Genomic DNA, 19,314 nt, shown 5'->3' on the forward strand with positions numbered 1-19,314 from the left:
TCATTTTTAGCTTAAAATATTTTCTCACAGAGATGCTATTTTCCTCCTTTTGTTGAGATATTACACACACCAAAGTTGACAAATCTTAGTGCACAGTGCAGTGAATTTCTACAGATAGATTTATACCATTGTAACTACTACTCAGACCTAAATATACATTCTCAAAACCCCAGAAGCCTTCTGTGTACCTGCTCCTAGCTAACATTTCACCACAGTAGCCACTACACTGACAAAGATTCGTTGTATAATCTCTAGAATTTTGTATAAATGGAATTATACAGTATGTATTAATGTTGCAGGACTTTTCCTTAGTTCAGCTAAAGATGGAGTTCTTTGTCCCATGGCCATGAAAATTCAGGCTCACAGACAATTTGAATAGTGAGTAAGACAGGGTTTTATTGGGTGAAAAGGAAGGAAACAGGGAAACAGGAACTCTCGCCAGGCCAGAGTCCCTGCTAGAGCACTTCCCACCAGGCCAATTGAATCCCAGTTTCCACACAGGAAGAAGAGGGGCCAGGCTCCTCCGGCTGCAAAGGGCGTGAAGTTCCCGAGGCTCCACCTCAGTGGGCAGGCTGGTTGGAGTTGCTCCAAGGATCCCCTCCCACCTGGCTGTCTCATTCCCCTCTCTAAAGAAGTACATCTAATTGCTGTTAGATTAAGGATAAGGATGAAGACTGACCTTAACTGCTTCCTGCCGACAGGAGGTGCTGTTTTGGGGAAACGGAAGTCAGAGTTCCCTCAGAGGCCAACGTAAGGGTTCCCAGCAGAAGGGGCCATTGTCAGAGTCTCCAGTTGCATGACTGTTTGAAGTTTGATGGCCTGAAGGCAAGAACAGACTAACTCAGTTATCAGAAAACAAGTATCAAAATGAAACAAGAGGAGGGATAAGGACAGCTCAAAAATTCTAAGGTCTTTTACCAGTTTGCACAGGGAGAGGGAGGCCAAACACCCAACTAGCAAAAAAAAAAAAAAAAAAACTTTACCCTTTTGCCAGCATGTCGGGCTTCTGTGTTCCCTTCCCCTGAGCCCAATCCTAAGCCAACTAGTTTAAGGTTTGGGAAATTAACTCTTTCTAGTTTGAAGGATGCATCTGAGGGGACTGTCCCATAGTACAGAGACACAATTACCTATCAGTGAAAAGAGGACAGAGGAGAAGAAAGGTAAAAAAAGAGGACACCTATAATCCCATCACTTTGGGAGGCCAAAGTGGGCGTATTGCCTGAGGGTCAGGAGTTGGAGACCAATCTGGCCAACATAGTGAAACCCCTCTCTACTAAAAATACAAAAAAATTAGCCAGGCGTGGTGGCGGGCACCTGTAATCCCAGCTACTCAGGAGACTGAGGCAGGGGAATTTCTTGAACCAGGGAGGTGGAGGTTGCAGTGAGCTGAGATTGCACCACTGCACTCCATCCTGGGCGACAGAGTGAGACTCCATCTCAAAAAAAAAACCCCCAAAAAACAAAAACCAAAGCTGTGTTCCCATTTTTTCTTGTTTGTTCACACTTCCATATTAGTTTTATCATTGTCCAGTGTTACTTTACCTATTTTTTGCTAACTAGTGTTTTTTTCCCAACCTGATATGCTCGATATTCTTTTATCAGATGTATTGGCAAAGTATGATGTGTACAGGGGGGTTGAGGGCAACTAGTAACAAGGAAACAAAGAGATCTTCTTTTTTTAAGAAGCCTTTTTTTTTTTTTTAAATGCAAAATGCCTAAAGCCTCTTATTTTGATTCGTTTATGAAAGGAAAACAAGCCAGTTCTGTATCTATGGTATATTGTTGCTCTTTATCTTCCCCAACTCTAACCTTGAGGAAAGAGCTGCCATGAGCTTTACTGTTTGTGAAGAAAATTATTTTTCTTAATGCATGTTGGAGAAGACTGCTAAATAGAACTTCTATCAGACTAGGCAGATTTTCATTGTGACTTTACATGTAATACTAATAATAATTTCCTGTATGATAATTCTGGAGCTATGAAGAAATAGAAAAACCAAAGCAGGAAAAATGGACAAGTGATATGTTACAATTTCTCAGGAGACACTCCTTGCCCCTGTTCTTTTTTTATCTCACTCACTGTGTGATCTCATCCTTCCCATGGTTTTGAGAGGCGAAGCCAGCTGGACTTCCTGGGTCGAGTGGGGACTTGGAGAACTTTTCTGTCTAGCTAAAGGATTGTAAACACACCAATCAGCACTCTGTAAAAACGCACCAATCAGCACTCTGTGTCTAGCTAAAGGATTGTAAATGCACCAATCAGCTCTCTGTAAAAACGCACCCATCAGTGCTCTGTGTCTAGCTAAAGGATTGTAAATGCACCAATCAGCACTCTGTAAAATGGACCAATCAGCATTTTGTAAAATGGACCAATCAGCACTCTGTAAAATGGACCAATCAGCAGGACGTGGATGGGGACAAATAAGGAAATAAAAGCTCGCCACCCCAGCCCACAGTGGCAATCTGCTCGGGTCCCCTTCCATGCTGTGGAAGCTTTGTTCTTTCACTCTTCACAATAAATCTCACTGCTGCTCACTCTTTGACTCAAAGAGTGAGCACCACCTTTAAGAGGTGTAACACTCGCCGTGAAGGTCTGCAGCTTCATTCTTGAGGTCAGCGAGACCATGAACCCACCGGAAGGAATAAACTCCGGACACATCAGAAGAAACAAACTCTGGACACACCATCTTTAAGAGCTGTAGCACTAACTGCAAAGGTCTGCGACTTCATTCTTGAAGTCAGCGAGACAAGAACCCACCAGAAGGAACCAACTCCAGACACAGTTTTACATAGGATTTATATGTCAGTCACTCCAGAATGTACCTTTCAGGCCTCCCCTCTCTTTTGAATTCCATTTCTAACTGTCTATTCGATAACTCCATTGTTTGACTTTCTTAATGGCATGTCAGATTTAACATTTTTAATTTCTCCTCTTCCCCACTACAAATTAACTTACTCCTTGCCAAGTTTTCTTTTATTTTTCTAGTGTGATTTATTTCAGTCAACTAATCTCCCTCTTCCCTACATTCAATCCCTTATCATCTCCTGTTGGTTCTTGTATCTCTCAATTCCTTCCCATGAAATTGAAGATGTTTTCCATTTTCAGTGCCATCTCTAGTCCAAGCTACCATCATATCTGGCCTCACAGAGTGTGGCCATCTGACTAAGTTTACCAGGTAAAATACAGGATGCCCAGTTAACTTTGAAGTTTAAACAATAAACTACTTTTTAGTATAAGTATGTTCCAAATATTGCATGGGACATACTTGCACTAAAAATATTTTTATTTATCTGATATTCACATGTAACTGGGAATCCTGTATTTTATTAGCTATGTTTGGTAATTTTATATATGTGAGGGAGAAGAGGTTATTTTATTACACAGAGTGGTCAGGGAAGGCTGCCCTCCAACCTCAATGGGCAGAGTGGTTGGAGTTTCTCCAAGGATCCCCTCCCACGTGGCTGTCTCATTCCTCCCTCTAAAGAAGTACATCTAATTGCTGTTAGATTAAGGATAAGGGCAAAAACCGATCTTAACTTCTTCCTGCTCACAGGGGGTGCTGTTTTGGGGAAACGGAAGTCAGAGTTCCCTCAGAGGCCAATGTAAGGGTTCCCAGGAGAAGGGGCCATTGTCAGAGTCTGCAGTTGCATGACCGTTTGGAGTTCGATGGCCTGAAGGCAAGAACAGACAAACCCTGTTATTAGAAAATGTGTATCAAAATGAAACAAGAGGAGGGATAAGGACAGCTCAAAAACTCCAAGGCCTTTTACCAGTTTGCACAGGGAGAGGGAGGCCAAACACTCAACAAGCAAAAAAAAAAAAAAAACTTTACCCTTTTGCCAGCATGTTGGGCTTCTGTGTTCCCTTCCCCTGAGCCCAATCCTAAGCCAACTAGTTTAAGGTTTGGGAAATTAACTCTTTCTCGTTTGAAGGATGCATCTGAGGGGACTGTCCCATAGTACAGAGACACAATTACCTATCAGTGAAGAGAGGACAGAGGAGAAGAAAGGAAAAAAAGAGGGCACCTTTTAAAGGAGTCCCAAGGATTCAGGATGCATTTGAAAGGAGTACAGACTAAAGATGAATGGCTACCCATGTAGAACGAGGGGAGCAGGCATGCCTGGTTTTCTTCTCTTTCTAACAGGTACCCGGGGTACATGAGGGAGAGAGGGAAGAGCGTCCTCTTTCCCTGTTCCTTCCTTGCATCCCCAAGTCACAGTGACCTTGGCAGGTGCCGCCATGAGTGCCAAAGTGGCTTTCACCCATGAAACGGGGGCCTAGAGAATAGGAATTATCCACTCTCACCTATGCCTCTATCCCCCCAACTGTCAGTAGCTTTGGAGTTCCCTATACCTCATTTATGCCATGGGTATTAATGTGACCTTTATCCATGAAACAGGAAGCTTGGGGTTGGCTTAATCAGCCACACACGCTCATCTGTGCTGTACCTTTTGACTTCCATTATTCTCTGCCTCTGGATCCCTCAGATCCATTTTTCTATCCCAGGGCTTTGACCCAAAGCTTCGAATTGAGTCTGGGATAAAAATTTGTCTTGAGGGGGTTGCATGGACTCTTACCATAAGCCGAATGCTAAGTTAAAACTGTGGAACTGAGTCCTCCTCCAACAAGGGAGGGAAAGGATGTCTTGTGAGACACCCAGATAACTGGTAGCTATAGTTATGCTTACTAAGATTTGGGTGCATGGTAATTGGCTTTGGTTAGCTTTCTTGGTCTTACTTTCCCAAAAAGGAAATCTCCAAGTGATGGGTATCTTATTTATTCCAATTGCCAGGCAGGATTTGCAGGATAATTGCTCAGAACTAGAATATTGATCCAGATTTCTACATTACCCGTCCCTTTTGTTCTTTCTGAGCTGCAGCTGGAGACTGCTGGTTGGTTCACAGGAACAAGTAGGGTTAGCCTAAAATGTAAGTGAAAACTTAAAAACAAGTAGTGAGTTTAGAATTTAATGAAAAATATATGATACGTTTTGAAACATGATTTCTTTCTCTCCAGTCCTCATTTTTGTTAAAAAACAAATCATCATAGGACTGAGTGGTTTGCAAAATAGACTTTAGCTTTATCCTTGGCCTGATGATTTGCAAAAAATACAGCAAGAATAGTTATTTTTACATAGGTTTTTTGGATTAGCTTTGATGGACCTCTGTTCCCCAAGGAATCTCACATAAGACCTTTTAAAGCTGAGCCCAACCATGGGATTATCCTCAAATACCTGTGAATTGAGTGATCCTCTCCTCTTAAGGTCCCATAATAAACTTGGAGCTCCTAGATCTGTTAGATAGTGACATTCTTTACTGACCACACGTCATGAACCCTGTACAGGAACTGTGTAGACAAGGGTATGAGGCAACTGGACTTCTATCATCCCTGCAAGTTGAGACTGACTCCTTAAAGGTAAGCATACCCTTCCAGTCAAAGCCTTGGTAAAACAACCACTTTCTCCCATTGTGTCCTGCTGCAAAAGAAAAATGGATTCTTATTCCACTGATGCAAATGGCTATATTGCCATAAGTTGAGAATACTCACAGGGAGTTTCCAAATTCTGGAGGAACCAGGCAGAGAGAAAAAAAACATGTTCCAAAGTTTGTTTATAGAAGTATCCCTTACTCAATTGTTAAAGGTTGTAAATAGTTCAAAATAAGTTTCCTTGACTATGAAAACCCAAGCAAGGATCAGCAATATTCCAACCAAAAGTCAAAAAAGTTGCTTCAGCTTTCTGAGCTCAGTCCATTTAGTTAATTCTTGTTTTGCTTGATATTTGTGAAGTTTCAGCTCTTCATGAGTCCTGTACTGTTTTCCTTTATTACAATGTTACAGTTTCCAAAATTATCATAAGCCTATATTTCAGAGCACCTGTTACAGTTCTATAGCTTATTAGAAACCATCTTTTGAAAAGGATTAAAACAAGACAACAATTGTCTGTGAATAGCAAAATGTCCAGGGTAGTTACAGTTAGAAACACAACTGACAAAAAAGTTTGGTTATCTCCCTAATGGTTTACAGTAACTTAAAATAGCAACTGAGGACTAAGGTCTGATTTTTATCTTGCCCAAATTCCTTTCTAAGGGGTCTGGGGAGTCATGCCCTACAAACCATAATTTCTCATCGGATGGGTTGTATTTAACCCTGTATATTGCGACTTACTTTCCAATTTGACTCTGGCATAACAAGGAAGAAAATCACAATGTTTTACCCCAAGTATATTTCCTTGCCATACCTTAAAATTGTCCTGCAAAATCTCTTCTGGGAAAAGTCCACATTCTGGCTGGGCACGGTGGCTCACGCCTGTAATCCCAGCACTTTGGAAGGCCAAGGCGGGTGGATCACGAGGTCAGGAGATCAAGACCATCCTAGATAACACGGTGAAACTCCATCTCTACTAAAAATACAAAAAATCACCTGGGCGTGGCAGGAGAATGGTGTGAACCTGGGAGGCGGAGCTTGCAGTGAGCCAAGATTGCACCATTGCACTCCAGCCTGGGTGACAGAGCGAGACTCCATCTCAAAAAAAAAAAAAAGTCCACATTCTCTAGAAATATAGAAAATCTCCTTTCCCCTTTGTTTTCTTTCCTTTGTTTCCAGATCCAAGAGATAATCAACTAACAGTCAGGTACTCTTTTAGGTCTCATAAACATTTTACAAGTCTGCTATCTGAGAGATTCCTCTGCACAACAAATCTTGGTCTCCACAGTCCTTTATCTTAGCCTGAACATTCCTTTCCATTGATCTCAGGTCTTCAGATAAACTCAACTAATTGTCAGCCAGAAAATGTTTAAATTTACCTATAGTCTGGAAGCATTGCCCCCCTGCCCCCACTTTAAGTTGTCCCACCTTTCTGAACCAAATCAATGTATTTCTTAAATGTATTTGATTGATGTCTGATGCCTCTCTAAAAATATATAAAACCAAGCTGCACCCTACCACCTTGGGCATATGTTGTTAGGACCTCCTGAGGGCTGTGTCACAGGCCATGGTCACTCATATTTGACTCAGAATAAATCTCTGAAAATATTTTATGGAATTTGATTCTTCATAGACAGTAGTTTCAATTATGTGTTATAATAGTAATTCCTAGCATTTTTAACTTTAAGATAAAACTTGGTAAGTTGCTTTCTGTGCTAACTGCAGCCAAAGTTTGCTTTCTTTATTAAGGGCCTGGTTATTCCATATGTCCCCAGACCTTACCAATTGTCAAGCCAGCAAGTCAAATAGTTCTCAAAACCCAAAAAGCAGTTTGTAACCTTAAAACACTTAGCAAACCTTGCATCTGATCTGCAGTTTACTAATAATCTTTAAGGCTTTTATTTCTCAAAGATTAAAGTCATGTGAACTGAAAGGTACCACAGATTTTATATTCCCTTTAAAAAATATTTGATCCAAGCGCTTATCTTTCTTTAGGCCAAATTAGTTAGAGAGCTTTTGAAAGACATTACACACAGGACACAGACATGTAGAAGAAAACCCAGTCGCTGGGTCGAGACTTTTAAAGAACAGGCATGGGAAAACATGCAGATATCAAAACGGAAAGAAACTTATTCCCTAAGGCAGGATTGCTAAACAAAGCCTTGCGAAGCAGTTACAGGCCATGCCCTCAGGATGTAAAACAAGATGGAGGCGTGCAGCACAAACCATACAGACTTGCAAAGCACACCAGATTGGCTACAGCCCAAGACTAACCCCACAAATCCTTTTTCACAATTAAGGTTTACAGAAAAAATGAACAGTGATTGTTAGGAGATCTGGCCTAGCAAAGGGGGAAAATATCTTTAAGGCTTAACTGCTGATGGAGTGGAGAGGAGGAAAGAAAAAAAAATTTTTAATGCTTGAGGAAGAACCTCTTATTCTTATGCAACTGATTCCTCCACCAGGAAGAAAAGATTAAGCTTAATTACTGTCCAATAGAGTTAAACCTGTTAGCCAGGGAAGAGGAAGGCTGTGGCAGCACTCTGTGGCTGGGACCAGTCAGCTGGTTGTGGGGGACTTTTGAGCCGTGCATCCTAGCCCTGCGCAGGGAGTGGAGATCAGCTTGGAGCTGCTGCTCACCAGTCTGTCCTGAAAAAGGAAGAAAAAGGTCATGAAAATTCTCCCAACCCCAGGGAGCGACTGTGGGTGGTGGTGAGGTTTCCCATAAGCTCAGAAGTCCAAGGATGAAAAGGCTTAGAGGCCACAGTGAGAGGTTTTGTGTTCTCATTTCCCTCACCACTTCTTGAGCCCCCACATTGCACACTGAAAATGTTGCAGGACTTTTCCTTAGTGCAGCTAAAGATGGTGTTCTTTGTCCCACGGCCATGAAAATTCAGGCTTGCAGACAATTTGAATGGTGAATAAAACAGGGTTTTATTGGGTGAAAAGGAAGGAAAGGGGGAAAGAGTCCCCTAGGCCAGAGTCCCTGCTAGAGCACTTCCCTCCAGACTGTTCAAATCCCAGGTTCCACACAGGGAGAGGAAGGGCCAGGCTCCTCCCCACTGCAAAGGGTGTGAACTTCCCAAGGCTCCACCTCGGTGAAAGGGCTGGTTGCAGTTTCTCCAGGGACCCCCTCCCACTTGACTCTCTCATTAATATTTTTTGGGTGAATGATATTTTTCTATTTAATATTATATCTGTGAGATTTATCTAGTTGTTGCATGTGTCAATAGTTTATTCCTTTTAATTGCTATACAGTTTTTCATTGTGTATGCCACAATTTAATTATCTTGCTCCTTCTTGTTGATAAACATTTGGGTTGTTTCCGGTTTTAGACTATTATGAGTAACGCTGCCATTAATATTCTTGTCTAAAAGGGCCATTTACACTCATTTTTTTGGCACTCCTTTCTCTTGGTTCCTTGAATTTTCAGGTCATACAGTTCATATATATTTAGCTTTAGTAAATACTGCCAAACTGTTTTCTAAAGTGTACTAATTTTCACTCCTACAAGCAATGTAGAATAGTTTTTATTGCTCCATATCCTCATCAACACTTGGCATCCTCAGTGCTTTAATTTTAGCCATTTAGTGGTATCTCACTGTGGTTTCACTTTGCATTTCCCTGATAACTAATGATATTGAGCACCTTCTCATATGTGGGTTGAACATTTGGATATTCTCTTTTTTGAAGTGTTTAAATATTTTTGCACATTTTTAGAATAAGATTTTCAATCTTTTTTTGTTATTGATTTGTGAGAGTTCATTGTATATTCTAGAAATGATACTTTATTGCATATTTGGACTGGAAGTACCTTCTCCTAATTTATGGCTTGACTTTTTACTCTTTTAGTGTTGTCTTTTGAGTAAAGATTTTAATTTTAATGAAGTTCAACTTAGCAATCTTTTCTTTTGTGGTTAATGGTTTCTGTGTTCTTTTTAAGACATCTTTGCTATCCCAAGTTCATGAAGACTTTGTTGTCTTGTAGATGCTTTACTGTTTTACCTTTCATATTTATTTCTATGATTATCTTTAGTTAGTTTTTGTGCATGGTGTGAAGTAAGTTTCAACATTCAGTGTTTTTCTACATGGATATTCTATTGACCCAGTACCGTTTAGCAAAACAACCATCCATTTCCCACTGAATCGAGTGTCTTTTCTGTGGTAAATAAGGAGACCATATGTTTTGGGTTATGTTTGCGTTTTTCTGTGTGTGTACCAACACCACATTATAAAAAAAAAACTATATCTGATAGCTTAACGCTCTCTAGCTTATTCTCCTTTAATTTTGCCTTTTACTATTTTAGCTTTTTTTCTGTAGTTTCATATAAATTTGAGAATCAGCATGTCAGTTTTACACATAGACACACACACACACATCCCCCCCCCCCATACTGTTGGGATTTTAATTGGCATTGCTCTGAATCTAGAGATAAAAACCGAGAACTAACATCTTAACAATTTTAAATCTTGCATTCTAAGTATTTTGTTTATCCCTTCAGTTATTTAGGTCTTTAATTTCTGTCAGCCATGTTTTGTAGATTTTAGTGTCCAGATCTTGGATGAGGTGTTTGGGTTTTATAAAAATGACTATTAATCCCAATCATTAATTGGTAATGTTTACAAAATCTCTAATAATTTTACTATTATTTAGAGCCTGCAATTGTATTAAGATCTCTGAGATAGCAATTTTCCATATTAACTAAGTAATATCTATAAGTACTCAGTACTATAATTTCACTTACTTTACAAATTGTGTTCAACATGTTTTTTGTAGTATATTTGCTGCTTATTTTAAAATTTGATTAAGTGGTAGCATTATTTAGAATCTGATTTATTTTCTGGTTAAATATATTAAGATGATACCCTGTCACTGCACCTGAGGTCTGTGATATATTTGTTAAATGAAGGGGGAACTGGTGAGTCGGCAATTTCAAATTGGTTTTAAGTAGTTTATCTCCTCTCTATATTAAAAACTTCTAAGTTATTAAACCCAAACATCAATTTTAGACATAGAGAATTAAAGTTGTGATTAAATGATGCCAAAATATTTAATCAATTTAGTTTAAAACGTTAAACTAATGGTCTTAACTGTCCAGTTGTACAGTTATCTTGGCATAATTCAAAAATTGGCTGTAATTTTGTCTGAATTAACTGAATTAGCCTGATTCAATTTAAACATATCCTAAGATGTTGAAAAACTGGTATGTGCATATCCATTACTGTATCAGTGTATAGTGGTAGTATTAAACGTGTACATTCACTGAGTTGGGACTATCTTTTATTTCTTTGAATATCACTAAGTGCCGTAGCACATAAGTAAACTCTCTCAATTATTTTATTTCTTTTTTTTTAATTATAGGCCACTTTTGTATGGTAGAGATCTTTGCTTTTTAAATTTTATTTTAGTAACTTCCATATATGTTCCCTTTAGTTTTTAAAGTTTAATATCACCCAACACCAAAACTTGAATTAAAGTTGTGATAAAATACACTAGTAGTTCACTTGTTTTACTGTTTTACTTTGAATACAAAAGTTTAATGATGTTAAAACTAGCTTATTTCCAAAAGTCAAGGATACATAAAGTGTTCAAATACTAGTTATAATAATAATGGCTAACACTAACATGTATTCACTGTGAACCAAGCAGTGTTCTTAGCACTCTACATAAATAACCACAGGTAACCCTCACAAAAACACTGAGGTGGGTAATGTTCTTATCCTCATTTTACAGAAATTTAATAAATGGTTTAATTTATTTCCATTTTATCTTAAGTTTCTGATTGTACTGTGTAATTAAAATTCATTTGAAGAATTTGATAGAAAACATAATGCAAATCTTCTATGCTTTTTGTCTTTTTAAATAGAAGAGTCATGCCCTATCCTGAGAATAGAGGGACATCAGCTGACCTATGACAACATAAACAAAGTTGAAGTTTCAGGTAGGCAATATAATCCTTTGCAAAGTAATATTTTATGTAAAATTATCACCAAATGCTAGATATGGAATACATTATAGGTGAATCTTTGATACTGCAATTTAAGATCATAGCATTAACATAAAAATTTTAAGAATTCTTTTTAATTTTTTTTTTTTTTCAGTCTCACTATCACTCAGGCTGGAGTGCAGTGGTGCAATCTCAGCTCGCTGCAACCTCTGCCTCCTGGGTTCAAGCAATTCTCCTGCCTAAGCCTCCCAAGTAGCTGGGACTACAGGCACATGGCTAATTTTTGTATTTTTAGTAGAGATGGGGTTTTACCACATTGGCCAGGCTGGTCTCGAACTCCTGGTCTCAAGTGATCCATCTACCTTGGCCTCCCACAGTGCTGGGATTGCAGGTGTGAGCCACCCCCAGCCCATAAAAATTTAAGGTAGATGATGTAGAAAAAGTTCTGAGAGCAGAGTTCTATATGTTTAATCTGTGATCAACAATACCTCAACTTCTTGGAGGAAAAAAAAAAATTATTTAAAATTATACAAGTTGTGACCATTGTAGAAATTTTGGAAGAAGAAAAAAAATTGTGAGAAGGAAGATGTCACTACCCAGATAAAGACAAGATTACCATTTTGGTAATCCTTCTTATCTTTCCTTTTGGTAATCTTTCTTATCTTTCTTTCTCCTTCTTTTTCTCCTCCTCCTCTTTCTCTCCCATGTAAATGCTAATGAGCGTGTGACACACAAACACGTATAATTCTTATATTACATTCATGTGTAAACATTTCCTCTCATCAATATACATTTCTTTAAAGCATGATTTTGTAAAAGGTTGCTTAGATTTAAACTGAATGGCTGTTTGCTTAGATTTAAACTGAATGGCTGTGCTATTTTTAATCTAATTTTCTTACTTTAGACATCAGAGCTGCTGCAGTGAGTTACTCTAATTTTTACTTAAGATAATTCCTAGGTCAAAGGAAATTAAAATTGATTTTTTTTGAAATATATTCACGAAATTTTTTCTAGGAAAATGGCTACACGTTTTATATGCAAAGTGAATTTCATTCTCTTTTACACTAAAGGGAGAAAAATAAAATCAAGAAATTTAGCTGATCCCAAGCAGCGAGATTTTGTTTGAAGTAGATCAATTAATAGATAAGGGCAACACAAAATTCTGTTTAGAAATCAACATTTCTATTAGTTTATTAAATTTAACAAAACTGCTGTATTGAATCATTTGTTGCATTTGACAGGTTTTGATCTAGGAGAGAGCTTTTCTCTAAGACGCGCATTTTGTGAAAGTGATAAAACCTGTTTCAAATTGGGAAGTGCACTTCTTATTAGAGACACTATGTAAGTAAAAAATTATTTTCTTTATGTTTAATAATACTTCATAAATTATTTTCTAAGGAGATTTCAAATAATTTGGTTTAAAAATAAAGTTTTTCAATAGCATCTTCCTCACTGGAATGCGGTGGTAAATGTGTTGTTAATGTATTTGTTGTTTATAAAAATCATTGCAATCTAATCTTTGCTCTACAGTGTAAATACCATTTATATGTACAGAAAAAAGGCACGATCATTAGAGAATAGTAATTAAACCCATTTCTGAAGAAATATTGTTTATGTTTAAAGTAGACATAACCAATATTAGGTTTTTCAATGTAAACATTAAAACATAAGGCATTATATAGATTCAGAGCCAAAAGACTGATATTTATTGTATAAATTTTTAGATTTTCTATGCCTCTTAAGTTAAAATAAAATAATTTAGCTCTTAGGTGTTCATCTCATCTATTGTATAGCGTACATAGTAAATAAAAAGCTGTTTTTGTGCTTTTATTTTTGGTCTTGATACTCATTTAATTTTAAAATAGATTTACCAAAGTTTTATTTTTTCTTTCTTTTTTCTACAGATACACTTAGAGTTAAAAAAAAAAAAATCACTTTCCATTCAAATAGTGACAATTGGTCAGCAGCCATACAAGGCAACAGTGATTTCCCACATAGTTGACAATAATTAAAGGATGACTTGATAGTAATTCAGAAAGCTGAGTTATCAGGCAGACAGGTAGCACATATGGTCAGGATAATTATTCCTGGAGTCCAAGATGAATGTTCTCATGTATGAATATACTGCAATAAAAACCCATCAAAATTCTACTTAATATGCAACACATATGTTTTTGTGTGAAAATATGTATTTATGTTCTCACTTCCTGGGCGGTAGCCTAATATTTAAGACAGACAAGATTGTGAAGAACCTCAAAATTTGAATTCTTAAAGGGAAAAAGCATTAATCATCTCATTGCCCTTCCTCAGATGTTCTGGGTAAATGAGGTTCATAACCTATACTTTTTCCTTGAGAAAAGTTTCTTTTAAACCTATTTTGTGATACTTTTGGTAATTTTCATTTAATGACTGAAATGGTTCCTTAAAAGTAAACTGCTCAATACTTGGTAAGAAACAAGAATATTAAGGAAGGAAGGAATTTCAAATCAGGGGATATAATGGATGATTGTTAGGTGGGACACTTCAGCAGATGTAACTGTACAGACCTGTGCTACAGCGGCTGCTGTTCAGGTGGTCTCATAAGCAGGCATTAAACTCTCAGGGCACAGCAGTTCCATGCTTAGGTATGCATATGCCATAAAGGAAAGATGAAAAGCGCAATATTTCTTACATGTATATATTTAGATGTTTCTTAACTAGTAGTAGATAACTTTAATTAATAAATTTAAGAAAGGCAATACATTCTGTTTAAAAATTAAGATGCATTTTCTCTCCCCACCTTCTTTTGGATTTTAAACCCCTGTAATTCTGGCCAGATGGCAAAAGGATTGGAGTGAAACCTTTTAAAATTCACTGGACTGCATGTGAGAAGACTTAGCTAATTTTAAGTAGCTACATTGGAAAACTTGCTGCCACGTTTAGACAATGCTATTTCTTTTTGAATTCATGTGATTATAAATATTAGGCATGACTTGGAATTTGTTTTCTGAATTTTGGGTTCGAAATCACTGCCCAATCCATGGGTAATGAATGTAAGTGAATTCTCTGGTTCTGTGGAGCAGAACTCTGGTACCTCCACTATAGGAAACTGGGGGTATCTGGTTGAGCTGCCCTGCGAGTGTCAAGTAGCTTGGCTCATTTCCACTTACATTTCACTTGTTGAGCCAAGTATGCTAGGATGCTTCTCTTGCATGATGCCATTTTGATTTTTCAATGAGGCTGGAGTAAAGTTGCAGCTATTTATATATTTGTAAATAAGCTGCTTTGCAGAGTCAGCATGGGAAAAGGCAGATGCTATTTTATATGGAAAATGGGGATGCTTTCTGTGCCTGAGCTTGCTTTTATTGTTCTGGCATAACTCAGGTGAGATTCATGAGAGGAGAGACCTAATAAGTATGTTGGTCTGATACCTGTTAGGCATATTCAATGCCTTGGGCCTTGCTTAATGTAAAACTCCCAAAGACTGCTTTTGCAGGGGCCTTCCAGATAGACATCTGTCAGGTCCACGACACAGGTACTAACAAGGGTAAATCGTGAGTCTCAGGCAAAATTCAAGTCACCTTTTATCTCTGGATAACAATGCAGTAACCAAGGGCTTCTGCCCTGGGCAATGGTATCACACCTTATCAGTTGCCCATGGTTCTTTTGTGTCCTGAACCCATGCTAAAGTTATAGGGAAGCTTATGAGAGGCCACACAGACAGCATATGTGTTCCCTGGAGGATGGTCCCTTCCCCGGCCATTCCCCTGCCAACGATTAATTGTGGAGGCCACATTCTAAATATCCAAGGAGTAACTTGTAAATTACACTGCAGACTCTCCCCACAGGGGGCCACAATAGCCAACCATCTGCAGTGAGCGGCTTAGAGGGTTCATGGCCAACACCAGGTTTTTTTGTTGTCGTTTCCATACCTTTAGGGGTGTTGGGGCAGGCAATAACAGATTACTGTTCATTCCTTTACCTGGTTGCAGAAGGTCATCCTTCCTCTCATAGATCTGGCCACATGGCCTGGCCCTACATGGGTCAGTGACTAACTAGCTAATTATGTAACTTTGAGGTAATGAACCACAAGGTTAAGCCTTGATAAACTGCCCAGCATCAGTGCAGATTACCACAGGTGTCACCTCCTTGGTGATCACTATCTACACTGCCTTGAGTTCAGTTTATTAACTACTTTATCTATACCTGGTTTTAAACCATATGGTGTCAGTGTTAGGCTAGACTGCAGCAGCAATCAAGACAGCAGCAGTCCTCTGGCTAGACCTATCTGTATACCATGCCCCCTCAGGAATGGCGGGGGTGCCTCAGGCTCCATGGCCTTATCTTGCATTAGGACGATAGGCTTCAAGACCTCTTGTAAATCTGCTGCTAAGGAACTTGTGATCAGCATACTTTACTGCTGCAAGTAGGGGCCCCACTTCGCTAAAGTGGATGTCTGCACCTTCCCTATCCGAGGGGTCGTTACCCATGAGTGTACCTACCTCGCTGTTGGGTATACTCTGCATGATGACTATAGCCCATTCTGCCATGCTTTTATGAGCCTGAAGGGCAGCATATGCACTTACAACTGCTTCCCAATCCGGGGGGTTGTTATCCGTGAATGCACCCATCCTGCTATTACTAACTGCTTTTCTATCAAGGAATACCAGAGCTCAGCTCCCTTCCATAGTTGGGACCAAAAGCCTACTGGCATTCTCAGGTGCCCTGTGCACTGCCATAGGCCCTAACTGAAACTCTCTGTGGTCACATGCACATCTAGCTTAAATGGGCACCTCTGGTCAATTACCTGTAGGGCTTGTGCCTGCTAACTAGCCTACTTGGCTACCAGAAAGACTGCCTCAGCAACATCATCCCAATCCTAGGCAAGAGGAGCGTTGCCGCTTCTAAATCTGCTAGAGAATCAGAGGTTAACATAACATCATTAATAAGATCATGACGCATGGTGGGGCTATGCATATAGCCCTGCAGCAACACTGTGAAAGTCCATTGTCAACCTCCCAAGAAGGCAAACTGAGAGCCTTCTGCCTCCCCGAGGGCTGCCATAGCAGTAGTCACTTCATGTAGGCAGCACCCTACATATGGGGTGAGAACAGCAGCCAGAGAGCCAAAAGCACTCGTGGGCACTGAGCCCAGCACAAGATCCCTCATATGGGAGGGAAAGCGTTCATCATCTGGCCCCCAGGTATTCAAGTCAAACGGTCTGCTCTATACCCATCTTCCAGAGTATTTGCACAAAATGAGTATATGATCACCCTTTACTCATAGTTTCTAGTATCTCTCCAGCATCATTCCAAACAGTCCGTGTGGCTGCCATTAGCCACTCAATTAATGTGTGTTCACCATGCCCTTGTGCCAACTATTGGCACAGCTACGGCCGCTGACGAAGGGAGGGGTGAGTTGTGATAAAAGCCTAGCTTTTCCGTCTCGGAGGTGGAGCAAGAAATGCTGCCAGCCCCCTTGTGCCAAAGATGGAGTAGCCAGGCAGGGAGGGGCACTGGGTGCTGCTGACACTGTTTACCTGACTCTAACAACTCAGTGGGTGTGTGAGCACTGTAAGAGGTGTGTTCCACCACTGTGGGGGGCCCCAGGCCTCTCCACTGGGTTCCCATCGGATGGTCATGTTGTACCTTCTGATAGATCATAGGGTGAGCCCGCAGTGGTGGAGCCCCCTCTTCCTCAGGATCAGACCAAATGGGACTGTCCAGCCTGGAGGACGGGCTCAAGGTCGCACTAACAGCTGTTGCTAACTCCTGTTCCAGGCTGTTTATCTGGGCCTCCAAGTGCCCTGCTTGTACCTGGACGTCCCTCACCCCCAGGTTTTGCTTCAAGCTGTGCATTTGGGTCCCCCAGGCACACGGCTTGCACTGGGAGGTCCCTTATCTCTGGGACTGAGTATGTATTTCACACAGTGCAGTCAGAAATGCCTATCCAACTCTGCTGGTGAAGGTGCGTTCCTTCTCAGTGCTGCGTGCTTCCAGTTGCCTTGGTGCTTTCTCCACACTCGCAGGAGACGCATCAACTGCCTCCCACATTTCCACTGGGGCTCATCCAGGCAGCACCGCTGACACCAGGTACCACAGCCCATGCTGCAGCCACATAGCCAACCCAGGAGCCTTCAGGGGCCAAAGACCCACTCACCGTATCCTGCCAACTATGCCAATTGTCAGGTCCATGACTACGCCAAATGTTATGCTGGGGTCAGGTTCCAGCTCATGCTGAGGTCTGAAGGGAGTGGGTGGGTGAGCAGAGAGCTAAAAGAACACTTGGAGGGCTGTAGGCAGGTGAAAGGTAGTTTTATTCAGCAGCTCTCTCATCAGCAGCTTACACACACTAGGTCTCCCACACTGTTCACCTTGTCTTGGCTGCTTCATCCAGTGGCTCCCACACACAGCTGCATGGACAGCTCTCCCATCAGGGTCAGCAGCTTAACTCTTTCCCTGGGCATGAGTGAGCTGAGCTGTGTCCTGGCTCCCCGCTGTTCATCTGCAAAGATGGACAGCTTTGACTCTCTCTTTCTCTGGGTGCAAGTGCACTTGTACAGTGTCAGCAGGGCAATTATACCTTTCACAGACAATAGTGGCGTAGGGCCAAGGGATGGCCTTCCCATGTTATGGCTACATGGCTGTGATAACAAGTGGAGTTATGTGCCTATGCTCTAAACTCACTGAGTCACTCTGAATGTTTACCTCGGCCTATCCTTGACCAAAGCACAGCCGTGTTCCTTACAACGTCGTTGTACACTTAGAGGTGGCGCAGGCTGAGGGGTTTTATGAGTTTTGTTGGCTTTAAATTCATGTCCATTTCTTCAGTATTTATGGGATAGCATAATAATCTTCAGCAAGTAGGAAACCCGAACTATAAATTTGGAAGCTGTGTAATGTTTTTCAGAAATATTTGAACTCTGAACTTTAACAGTTCCTTTGAAAATAATCCTAAATATGGACAAAACTGTTATATGTGTTGTAGCATGATTTTTACCTTGTGTTTTCTACTGTTGAATGATTTATCCTATGGGGCTACCTTTTCTACACGGATCTTTACACTATTTTCAGATTATTATTATTATTATTATTATTATCTGAGACGGAGTCTCATTCTGTTCCCCAGGCTAGAGTGCAGTGGCACCGTCTCGATTCACTGCAACCTCCACCTCCTGGTTTCAAACGATTCTCCTGCCTCAGCCTCCTAAGTAGCTATGATTACAGGCGCGCACCACCACGCCTGGCTAGTTTTTGTATTTTTAGTAGAGACAGGGTTTCACCATGTTAACCAGGCTGGTCTCAAACTCCTGACCTCAGGTGATCCACCCGCCTCGGCCTCCCAAAGTGCTGGGATTACACACGTGAGCCACTGCACCCAGCCGATTTTGATCTTTATAAATAACACTACAATATATGAGAAAGTTGATTTTTTCTGTATTTAGGATTATTTTCATATAATTGATTTTTAGAAATAAAATTACTTGTTCATTTTTAGGGATCTTGAGATATACTACAAATTATGTTCAATCATTGTTTTCTCCATGTATTCTGCATATTTTCCAATATCTTCTGTAGCACTAGGCATTATCATGTTAAGATTTTGTGTTTTGTTTGACTTAAAACTTGTGCAGTTACAAATAGAAGCTGTAGTTTACTGTATAATTTTCATAGAAGTTCCTAAAATGTTTCTGCTTTGCTAAAGGGCGAATAAGAGGTAGCATTCGGTAAGTCACTGAAATGAATGCAGTCTAGTCTAGAGCTTATCCTTCTACTCAGTAAGCATTTGTTGAGCATCACTATGGCCCAGGCACTTTGCTAGGTTCTGAGCTTACATTGGTGAAAGAATGCGGATCTAGTCTTTCCTTCCTGGAACCTGCTAGAAAGATACACAGTGCAAGGAAAAGCTACACTTCCCCTTGCTTTGCCTTCATAGAAGGCAACTGAGATGTATTGCCTTCTATTG

At 40.1% G+C, this 19,314-nt stretch overlaps 1 protein-coding gene across 4 annotated transcripts in view; it reads left to right on the plus strand.

Moving 5' to 3' along the window:
- COL19A1 (collagen type XIX alpha 1 chain) overlaps window positions 1-19,314 on the plus strand; it is a 336,630-nt gene that overhangs the window by 21,896 nt on the left and 295,420 nt on the right. For all 4 annotated transcript variants that reach the window (XM_050789707.1, XM_050789711.1, XM_050789708.1 and 1 more), the window contains exons 3-4: window positions 11,290-11,364; window positions 12,612-12,711. In XM_050789707.1, coding sequence (XP_050645664.1) covers window positions 11,290-11,364; window positions 12,612-12,711 — 175 coding nt within the window. The remainder of the gene's footprint in view (window positions 1-11,289; window positions 11,365-12,611; window positions 12,712-19,314) is intronic.

The sequence above is a fragment of the Macaca thibetana genome, chromosome 4, assembly GCF_024542745.1.
Source record: "Macaca thibetana thibetana isolate TM-01 chromosome 4, ASM2454274v1, whole genome shotgun sequence".
Classification (NCBI taxonomy): Eukaryota; Metazoa; Chordata; class Mammalia; order Primates; family Cercopithecidae; genus Macaca; species Macaca thibetana.